Genomic DNA, 11,746 nt, shown 5'->3' on the forward strand with positions numbered 1-11,746 from the left:
TTCAGGACATCAACGTCCAAAGTTATGATTTTTTATTCATTCCAAGGGAAGGACTGTTCGAATGCTGAGATAATGTTTCGTTTTTCACAGCTGCTTTTCATCGTCAGTGATAACTAGTGGCTTCTACCCAAATTCGAAACTGAACATAGATTTATGTCTATATACCGCCACCCTTTCCACTTGAGTCACAGTGCTCAGGTCTTACATAAATTATTTTTCATTTATTTAGAACCGCTTTGAGGAGTGGCTCGATCGAAATCAAAAAATGACCTTTTCAAAGACCATCCTAATATTCAAACTATCCTCAACTATACGGCTTTCAATTCTTCGATTTCCATGCTTTCCACGATGTTTTAACTCGCGACGGTGTCTCTAAACGGATCGTACGGTAATTTAATAAGCGAACAACTCGAAGCGCTTATTTCGTTAGAAATTTATCTAACATGAAATTCAATCTAAATTTGAAAACAGTCTCCGATTAAGGACTGCTCCATCAACCAAGTAAATCGGTCGATCGCCTTTGCTTCGCATCCGCTCTGCTATAACGTAATCGAAATGATAACCTGCCGCTTTGGCTTGGTGCCGAGTAAAAAAAAATGACGCGTAATTAGTCGGTCCAGCGCTTTGCCACGAATCCGTTAGCGAGTGATCGCGGTCCTCGTATCATATTTATAGGCAAGATCGTTGCTGCTCTTGACGTCGCTTATCTTGTTCGGATGACAAAGGATTATCTCTTCTCCGCGGCTTTGACCGGTCGCTCTTGGCGTTGTTGACGTTGAGGCGATCAGCTTGCTATCTGCTGTGGAGGATAGAGGTGAGGATAAGTATCTCATACCGACGGCGGTATGGAAAGACGTGGCATCTCAAATTGTGAAAGAAGAATGTGACATCTCGACCGAGGTCAAATTGTTCATTGATACGGCACTGGATTTTTGGCCGCATGAATCGTACAAAGAATTTTTTTTTTTGCAACAGATTCAACGATTGTTCTAATCATTTTCTCATGTATTTAGCTTTCAGAATGAGATCGATTTCACACTAATTGCGAGAAAAAATTTTTCGTTCCGGGTACCGCTCAGTCCTCAACTATTTTCATTTTTTACCAAAGTCGGAAAATACAGTTCTAGGTGGAAAATGAAAATTAGTTTTCTAGCTGTTACCGGAAAGTCTAGTATCCGTTACTATTCTTTCTCATTACGATCGCTGTTACTATATTTTATTGTAACCCGTTGCGAAAATTTAATGCTTGTGCAACAATAAATTGACGTTAAAGCCTTGTTTACGAAGGCTAAATGAATGAGAAAATGGTTGAAACAATTATATTGAATCTATTGGCAAAAAAATGCTTCGCATAATTCATACGCCCGTATTCCCAGTGTCGTATCAATGAAAAATTTGATTTCAGTCGAGATGTCACGTTGTCTTTTCATTATTTGAGATGTCACGACCTTCTGGCACAATTTGAGACGTCGCGTTCTTTCATACTGCTATCGACATGGGTTCTCAACTGAAAAAGTGTCCACCAAAAAGCTGGAAATAGCAGTTCAACAAGTCGCCAGAATGGCGCTACAAGCAATAAGGGAAACAATCTGATTGGCGCTTTGTGGAACTTTTGCTGCAGCAGCGCCATCTTAATTTTCCTCTACCTTACGGACACTTCTACACACTAAAAATAGTCCTCCATCCCTCTACCCTCCATACTATTCACTCATATCATCAGCTGAGTATCTGAACACGTTACAAACTATTTAAGCTTCGATTGTATCGTCTCTCGTTTTGAAGCTGTGAATTGGCTTCATGTTTACGGCAACTAATGGAATTCTTGTGAGAATGAAAATTGCTCCGCTACTCGTGGACGTCTTTTTTATCGACAAACGCTAGCGAAACCTCAGAATTACCAGCCAGCGCTTTGCCTGTCGGCAACAGATCCCAGAGCTTTGCGGATAAGGTTGTCAAATTGCCAAAAATTATCGACATTTTACCCTCTGCGATATGAGTCATTGATAACGACTTGTGATCTGGGTTCATTTTTTTCACCTACGAAATATTGCTTCGAAAGTGTGAGAAAATTGAAATCGTCAAACGATGACATTCGACGACCTTTTGACGTATCACTTCGTATTAATGTAGTCTTTGCGGAGAAAAGTCTTTGATTTTAATAAAAGAATCTGTTTTTGAGTAGCACGTTACGTTCTGTGAAATTGACCGCATCGGATAATCAACGGTCGAGGAAAATCAGCGACGGTTCCAGTTCCAATCACTTCCGTGTAAGATTGACGAAACAAAAAGCTGTCGGAAACTGAAAGTGAAATACATATTATCATGCAAGATAGTATCCTGAAATTTTTATTCGTCTCTTAGTTTTATTGCACCTGTCATTATCGTAAAAATTGCTTGTAATTGTGACGTAAGAAGAATCCTTCACATTATTAAGCCGATCGCTGATCAATGAATTTCTTGAATCATCTTTCCGATTAGCTTATTAAAATATTACAAAGAGTTTACTTCTTCTGTCTCAAATCAATTTGTCTGAATGCAGTTTGCTACGTACAAGAAATAAGTGTGTCTTACAGACACGTTTAAATAAAGATTTTGCAAAATAAAATAATACGAACTATTGTTTTATGTAGTTTTTTTAATAAGCACAATTTTTAATTCAAAATTCGATCAAGTAGAATATTTAACTCTACTTCGTAAGTGGAGAAAATACGTAATAAAACAAGAAGTGCGTAGTAAACTGCAAAATATGATTGCACAGAATTACCGAGTGATGCACTTGGCACAGTATTTAAACCGCATGCAATGCACTGACGTTGCATTATCTCTTGCGATACATTATGAATGGCTGGTTGAACTTTTCCACGTGGGGAAAAGTTTCAGACAAACTGGAAGACAGACGCTTTCACGTACATAATTTCTCAAAAACTGATGTTCATTGGACGATAGAAAAAAACACGTTTATCATTGAATTCAACACGGTTTCACTGGTTTCAAGTTCAAAGACACCGGCCGACCCAGACTCACGACTTCCCCTAGCCAGACATAAAAAGCAGCGTAGAAAATGGCCGAGAAAAATAGTCACCACTTTGAAAAATCGAGCCTTCGCCCTGACCCTCATCAGATTGGTTGTCGTTTTTTCTGGCAGCTGGCAGTTCCTCTCAACTATTGCGTGCTACTATTTTGTAATAGAACCATATTTTTTCACCACATTCGCTCTGTGCGGTTGCTTTGCGATGCTTTTCTAAGCTTTTGCTCGAGAGTTAATCATACTCAATCGCTACCTAACGATCCATACGCAAGAAGAAGGATAGTGATCCCGACCATAGCGCACACGTCGTTGTAAAACAAATGGAAAACCACAACGTATATGATCACCATACTTCCTGCGCTTCTTACGAGTTCCACATCCTTCAGTATTTCTCCCGTCATAGTGTGCGGTTTGGATTGTTTCCACTTACGAGTACAAGTGTAATGACAGTTTGTACTCTACTCTGCCGGTGTTGAGGTCGAGATGGCAGAATCTTATACGTTGCGTTTATAACTGATGAGAAAAAGCAACCTCGGTGTCTGTGAGTTCTGAGTTTCAAAAACTGTACGATTTGCACATATCGTTGTGAATTGTGGAGATCATGTTATGGTAGGTGATGTGTTACTTTGAGGAAAGATTGGATAAGTGTTGTATCCGGCATACGGGGAGGGTGTTAATCGGCACCATGGATCGAAACAATTCAACCCTTGTGTCGATTGGACGTTTGATGTTGTTTGCCTCTTTGGTTATCACTGTCTACGGCATAGGACGTTCCAGAGGTGAGTTATAAATTGCGATGATTCATTCCGGATTAATCATCATTTCGCAAATACAATCGAGGAACAAATGAATTCAGTCGAAACTTTGTCTTCTTCTCTAATCCAACTTTTGTAACTTTCGAAACATGTGATAATCTGAACATATTATTTGGCTGTGGAAACATAGATGATACGTACTGCAAATTGTCGTGGCAATTTTATCGGTCGGCCGATATCTTCCGGTGTGATATAATAATACTCATTCCTCATATACGGAAAACTGCAAAGCATATACCAATGAATCAATGATCATGCTTTCCAAGTTCACTCGCGTCAACGTTAAAACCCTATATATTCAATGCATTACGTAATCATGTGCCTACTTACATATTTGAAATTCGTCGCGAATTTCGAATACAGGTGACGAGATAAATTAATGACCCTGTAGTCAGGGCGGCTAGTAGGTCTAGTGGAGTAAGTCTCCGGTAAAGCATCTCTAGACACCATGTTCGATTCCTGGCTCCGTCGTTAATTTTTCAACTCACCTGAAAATTTTCGAAATTGTACTCTTTCTAGTAATCATGTACCGTAAACTTATGTTTGATACAGAAGAAATAGAGACGCGGAGCAAGTACGGCGGTACATTAGATTACAAGGTTTACGTAGAAGAGAATCAACCAGCAACCGTACCTTGTGACCAAATGAGCAATTCGATGCCGGATTTCATATGGCTACAAAGATCCTACAGCAGTTCGGTCTGGAACAAGCTGAATGTTTCAAGCCATTTACGTATCAATGAAACCGCCATCTGGATACTTGATATCGCAAACGTGACATCCGAAGACAATGACATGATATACCAATGCGGTATGCCATGCCAGATTCCTAAGACTACCCCAGGATTCCCTCTTTGTACCAGATCACTTATTAAAACCTATAAAGTGGACGAAAATTACAAAAGTATCCGAGCTGTCGGTTCGGATCGCATTTACCTACAAATTTATGAGGTGGATTTTATCACTCCAGATATAGTCTTGAATCGTTTTACATATACGTTAGATATTACGTATCAGGAAAAGGGTACGGGCCGGTGGCAAAAAGTGGGATCACGGTCAGACATCGTACCCAGTGACCTTATTCTAAACGGATTGAAACGAAATACTACTTACCTAATAAGAAGCCTGATCAGTTTTCATTTCCACTTTAAGTACTACACGATTCAATATAAGTGGGTTACAACGTTGAAAGAAGGTACACAAGTTTCAGGGTAAATCATTTTATTTCGATATGACGTCAATTTCTACTACATGATATTTTTAAGACGCGTCGGATAATTCCTTCCCACAAATTCAATGTATGGTACGCTCGGTTATGTCGGATGGTCGAACAATTCTTGCAAACCTATTTTTCCTCAACAGATATCAAATACGAACCAACTGTTTCAATTTTAAGAATGACTGGTAGTTCAATAGCGATTGAATGGACCGCACCACCGCCAGAATTGGAAGGTTACATTAGCTTTTACAATGCATCACTTCAAGGGGGACTACAGAACGAGAAACAATTTGTATCACAAATAAGAAAGTTGAGCCACATTTTCAAGGGACTTACTGCAGAGATGAAATACGATGTTCAAGTGCAAGCTTGTTCTGTTGACGCATGTCGACATGCGTACACGGGAACCATTTTAAAGGATGTGTATATCAAACTCGAAGGTTTGTATAGATACTTCGATCGTCTCAACCTGGTGAGAATTAGTTTCTCACACGTACTTCTGGACAACTTTATCGCCAATGTTTATAGAATTATGTGAATCGGAACGTTAGTTTGGTAGCAAATCATCTCATCATTATCAGGCGCTCCCATGCAAGACAGGATTTTCTCTCAAGCCAATTTTATCCTCTATAGTCTTCTTTCGCGAGATTTTGTCTTTGAAATTGAAGACTTTATCGAAAAAGATTAGATTCGCTGAAAATGACATCATCTTGATAAACAGAAGACAAAACAGTTGTGTTAAGTTCTCCAGATGGACTAACGTCAATTTAACAAAAAGCAAAGATTGTCATCAACATTTTCTACAGATGAGTTAGATCCCTATATTCAACCGACCATATTTCTGAATGGAATGACCAACGATTCCATAACCATCGGATGGTATAAGCCCGATGATTCGTACAAGGGTCCAGTTATTGGTTACTACCATCCAGTGCTGTCGGCGCAGTACGTTACGATTGAATCAGTATACGTAAATGGGACTACACTTTCTTTCTCGTTTGAAAATCTGCTGCAGAATGTTGAGTATGAGTTTCACGTGACGGCCTGCGGGAAATACAAATTGAATTGTGGTAATCGGAGCGTTCCAATCAAAGCTATGATACGAGGTAGGTATACTAAAATTACTTTCAGATAAACATTGTCACATGTCGTTACATCTGTTGGTCATGCTCAGAACAATGAACACTGACTGTGACGTTGAACGTGAGATAACGGTTACAAATAAACATAACAGTTTTTTCTTGTCCCTTATCTCCTGCGTCAAGATACTCTCACATCCTGGTGCAGTAATTAGTAGTCCATAACTGGAATTCAAACTGAACGAGAGTAAAAGTAGTTCACTTTTCAATTAAAACTTCAATTTAGAAGACTGCCAGATCTGGTTACGTATTGCGACTTTTGAACACGCTTCCTCCACTCTGCGCTTTTGAAAAAATGTCTATTAGTCATTTTGGTAAATTTGAAATCACCATAGGTACTTCCAACAGCTATTGGATTCATGTTGGAATATGGGTGATTGCATCGGCGCTAATACTCCTTATCTGTATGAGCGCGCTCACTGTTTGGAAACTTCGGCAAAAGGTACTCGAATAAATCGACCTTGACTTTCACATCAACGAATTGGCTGACTTGTGGATTTTTTTTTCCAGTCATTGAAACGGAAATTGATCAAAGCCAGACTCGAATACTTCAACAATGGGGATGCAACGATTCTGAGTCCAGACGTGGCTGTCAGCGATCAAGCTGAGCTACTGCCTTACCTGAAGAAATACGAGTTTCCTCGAAGTCTCCTTATCCTCGGTACAGAAGACTTCTCACTCCAATAAATGCTACGTACATAGTGCAATGCCGTTCAGACGATACAAATTCAGTGATTGAACAATTTCTCTAAGTCTCAAGTCTATTTACTTGTATTAGTAGACTTTCTTGTCATCCCCCGTGAAACACTGGAGGTTCAGATTGGCACACTAAACAGTGGATCATAACTTATAGAGTAGATTAGAAAAAAGTATTAGAAACATGAAATCCTAGACCAATGGCTCGGAAAGAACGACAACTGAATTAGGTCCAGTCGCATATTACCAACGCGATGTATCCCCGGATATGTTGTTGTTTGCTAAGTTGCCTCGATGTTTCCTCAATGATGCACGGTGACTATTTGTACATTTATTTCATCCATCAGGCGACGTGTTGGGAAGTGGGGCATTCGGAGTGGTGAGAAAAGGACAGGCGAAAACCATTCGCAGTCGCGAAGCCGTTACAACAGTTGCTGTGAAGACGGTCCGAGCCACAGCCAGTCTGGATTGTATGACGGCCCTTCTTCGGGAACTCAGGATTCTTTGCTATCTCGGCGAACATCTGAATCTTGTTAGTCTTCTTGGCGCTTGTACGAAAAATATAGAGTACGGTAAGTTGTCTGGATAAATGTAGAGAATAAAATTAAAATCCAATGCTCGGTTGATGTGACACTCATTCCAATCATGTTTTGATGAATATACCAACAGGGCAACTTTTCGTCATCGTAGAATTTTGTCGATTTGGTAACTTGCATGACTACCTGTGGCGCCATCGGCGCGATTTTGTGAATCAATTGGATACTGACACTGCGGAAATTCGTGATCAAAATCCTTCTGAAGATGCAATCGATACCAACGATCAAGAGTAAGTCGATTCAGTCGATTGGAAAACACGGAGAAACACGGTGAAAACATGCAGGATATTACCCTTTGCACTGACTTCAAGCTATTCTTAACCTTTTGACCAAATGCTTATAGCTCGATTGATTGCTTGTTCGTATTTCCTAAGCCGTCTTGTAGGTGTTTACAGGATGTAACAGCCACGTGGGATGCAATAATGATCAACACTCGTGCCCGGCAATACTGAAAGATGACTGCGTTCATCTGAACCTTTTCACTGGTCTCTCAATTTTCTTACAGTGGACAATCAGGCTCAGAGGGCGACGAAAATCCAGAAGCAGAAGACTGCGGTGATGGCACTAATGTCACTAGTACAAGTATGACAGCAGACCTCGTTGTCACTGGTGCTGAAGCCACCGAACCACGAGTGCCTTTCAAATACCCAGGCGATTACAGAGGCATAGAGACAGATCCGTTACGAACGCGAGACTTGGTCTTTTGGGCTTGGCAAATTTCACGTGGCATGCAGTATCTCAGTGCCAAGAAGGTGAGTAAACATTTCTACGCAGGATCATCTCGGCACAAATGAGTGTGTGGAAATGTTTCGCACCGTCGAACAACAAGAAACTTTGCAGGACGCGTTTACCTGGCCAACCATTTACGGCATTCGTTAATCCTGTTTCAGGTTCTCCACGGAGACTTGGCGGCAAGAAACATTCTCCTCTCTGATAACAATGTTGTGAAAATCTGTGACTTTGGACTGTCAAAGTCCCTCCGCGAGGAAGAGAACTTTACGAACAACGAGCGTGGTCCGCTTCCGGTGAAGTGGATGGCCATCGAGTCGCTCAGGGATCGAGTATTTTCAACGAAATCGGATGTTTGGTCGTACGGAGTCGTTCTGTGGGAGCTTTTCTCACTTGCTGATACGCCGTATCATGGGATAAGACCCGAATATATGTGTCAAACTCTGATCGAAGGTTATCGTATGGAGCGACCGAAATACGCGCCGCAGATTTTGTGAGTGTGCTAATTCTTTTTCCTTCGTCACACGGTTCCTAACAATCTGAAAATTTCTGGCTACCATTTCAGGTACGATATGATGTTACATTGCTGGAAAGAGGAGCCATCGGAACGACCCTCATTCGAATCGCTCGCCTGGAAAATTTCTGATATGGTGGACGAGCATGTGAAATTGGTAAGAGAGATATTTTTTAAGTGAAACTTTTCTAGTGGGGATAAGGATAAAATGTTATGAAACGTGAAAAAGAGTGGCTGGTACAGTTATGGAGAGAGAGGGAGAATGAGATAGAGCACGCTATATATAGGATTTCCTATCATCAGTCTTCTCTTTGTGTGGATCTTCGTGCGAGTTCCTATCTGCGGTCTTCTTTATGTACGGATTTTCATGCCTCATTTCTTTACGCCTGAACATAGCGAGTACGATATTTCTGTGATATATTTTTGATCAGGTTATTAGGTTCTGAATTGAATGGTTTAAGCCTTTTTCATGAGGATTTCGGGGGTTCATTGCAAAATTTTTATGTATATTATAAATATATTATAATTTTATAGATATATTTTTATTAAAAATATGTTACGCTCATATTCTTTTTTGGCCTAAAACGCTTGACCATGACATTTTTCAATTTCGTCAAGGATTTTTCCCATGTCAGGACAATCCCTGAAAACCTTCGCAAAAAATTTGAAATTTTTTGAATCCCACATTTTTACCTTATGAATTTTCGAACCTATCTCAAAGATATAGAAACTGATTTTTTTTAAACAAGAAAAAAAACATCCCGTCTTAGAAACGAAACATTTTCATCCAAGATTCAGAGTGGGAAAATACTTTATTCAATTGTTTTAAATCATATTTTCAATATTTTAATCGTATCATAATGGTGGGCAGAATTTGGGCTGCGGATAAAAAAAATTCGGAAAAAATTGTGGATGTGTCTTAGAACTGGAGAAACAATTTGAAAAAATCAGTTATCAAATCGGAGATGTGGTACGTACTATAAAAGGTTTTGAATAGGTACGAAAATATAAAAAACGATATAAAAAATGGGAAGAACAATTGTAAGAATCATAATTGAACGTCCTTAAACTCTGAATCTTGGGTAAACATGTTTCATTTCTAAAAAAGAATATTCTTTTCCTTGTTGAAAAAATGTATATAGGTGGTTTTCGGATAGGTTCAAAAATTCAAAAGATGAAGATGTGTGATTCAAGAAATTCGCTTTCCAAATAACTGTATTTGGGTGGTTGAAATCACTCATATAAATTTTAGAAGTTTCACCTCTGTCGCATGTGGTCGCCACAGATGTGATTTTTTTCGTTTTTGTTTTTCTTGGGACGTACAAAATGCAAATTTGTCAGGACAAACGTATTAGCTTTGTCAGGCATGATTGGAGACTGCATTGATAGCTCGAAAAATCCAGGACTTAGCACAGTGCTCATGATAAAAATCTTTTGTAGTATTACCTCGACTTGGGCAATCCGTACACCGAGATATACGCCGATGTTTGGAAACGTGAAAGAGAAACCGTGATCAAAGGTGAAAAACCTGCCAGACATGAAGAGACCCAACCGCAAGAGTAACAACGTCGGTCCAACCTCTTCACTGGTTTTTATGAATTATTAGATGACTGTATGATTACTTTGCTCATCGATGGAACAAGATGTTAGGAGCAACTTTTTGGAAAAAGTTTTTTATGGTTTAGATTCTTAACCACAGCATGTCTAGGAGGATCCTTCTAGTGAAGTCATCAACTTTGAAGGTCAAAAGTAAAAGGTTAAGTTCCACACTCATTGGCAGTTCATAAGATATACTGTAATACATACTCCACACATCTTCATGCAAGGGTCGAAATTTCCCGGATTGATCTACGAGTGAAGTAGGAATTATAACAATAGATTTATTGCCAGCTCATTATCATCTAGTTTGAAATACCAATTTTCGCAAAACTAGTAACAAATTAGCGAAACACTTCTGCTTCGCTACTTATTATTCAATTCATTTAACTTTTCCTAACCTTGGGTGATGTAAAAAAAGTATTGATTTCAGTTGTGACAATTTGTTTTAACAATTTGTGGATATTTAATGAAGCGTCTATTTTTATTAATATCAAGAGTAAATGTGACAAATTATTATAAGTTATAATTTTGCACAATTGAACAGCCGAGGCATACATATCAACATCAAAGACACTTTCATTCGTTACGCTTCTTATTATCGAAATTTCAAGTGAATTATTCTTTTGTATGAACACCTTCTCTTTGTTTAGCAAATAAATATATAAGGGGTATATAATTGTATAAATAAAATTGTAAATATTAGTTATTTTAAATCATTGATTCATCCATCCATTCATTCACAAAATTAAGATACGTCTTTTAAGCATAGAATGCTCATTGAAAAATGATTTTAACGACAATGCTTCTATAACTAGTCTTTTTCTTCGAACAACAATATTTTTTTTTTCTCTTTTTTTTTGTTTTACTTGACTTTTGTTTTTGTTTATCGCTGTTAAAGTCACTTCCACAGTTTTCTTTACACATATTTCGATTCCGTAGATGGTTTCTCACTTTTCATTGTTATAAAATTTCTAAATTTCTCAACTTTCGACTTATAGTTTTGGAAGAAAATTTGACTGGATTGCATTGAGTAAAGAACAAATCTACGTTATAGAATTCTATTGACAGGTTAAAGAATAAATTGAAATGAGGATCACGAGGTATCAATTGGATGTTAGTTTGGCGTCTTCTCGTAGAGTCCCTCGTTGACTGAAGACTATAGAGTCGTTCGGGTCAAGTGTGCGCCCTTAAGGATTTAGGTTCGTGTAAAAATTAAACAAAAAGAAATAAGGACAAAAGAACCATGCATATGTTGAAGCATTTATTGAACTAATAATTAAATAAGTAATAACACATAAAACTTTGACAATTGGAAAGAAAAAATGGTTAATGAAAAAAATTCAAAATGCGCACACTTGACCCGCTTTGCGGGTAAGTGTGCGCATTGTTCTTGAATAGTTATAGACTTCTTA

General features: G+C 38.6%; 1 protein-coding gene across 2 annotated transcripts; it reads left to right on the forward strand.

Annotated features, from left to right (window-relative positions):
- The first annotated feature begins 3,459 nt into the window (after nucleotides 1-3,459).
- On the forward strand, nucleotides 3,460-11,047 carry LOC124305013 (vascular endothelial growth factor receptor 1-like). 2 transcript variants are annotated; one of them, XM_046763926.1, is made up of 12 exons: nucleotides 3,460-3,807; nucleotides 4,396-5,037; nucleotides 5,205-5,501; nucleotides 5,868-6,167; nucleotides 6,536-6,642; nucleotides 6,711-6,861; nucleotides 7,244-7,468; nucleotides 7,566-7,722; nucleotides 7,998-8,244; nucleotides 8,383-8,714; nucleotides 8,787-8,892; nucleotides 10,176-11,047. In XM_046763926.1, the coding sequence occupies exons 1-12, from the start codon at nucleotides 3,645-3,647 to the stop codon at nucleotides 10,296-10,298; spliced, it is 2,850 nt and encodes a 949-aa protein (XP_046619882.1). In that variant the 5' UTR covers nucleotides 3,460-3,644; the 3' UTR covers nucleotides 10,299-11,047. The 2 variants fall into 2 exon arrangements, with proteins under 2 accessions (XP_046619882.1, XP_046619883.1); XM_046763927.1 differs by lacking the exon at nucleotides 3,460-3,807 and having other exon boundaries at nucleotides 4,986-5,053.
- The last annotated feature ends 699 nt before the right edge of the window (nucleotides 11,048-11,746 follow it).

This window comes from Neodiprion virginianus, chromosome 5, assembly GCF_021901495.1.
Source record: "Neodiprion virginianus isolate iyNeoVirg1 chromosome 5, iyNeoVirg1.1, whole genome shotgun sequence".
Lineage (NCBI taxonomy): Eukaryota > Metazoa > Arthropoda > Insecta > Hymenoptera > Diprionidae > Neodiprion > Neodiprion virginianus.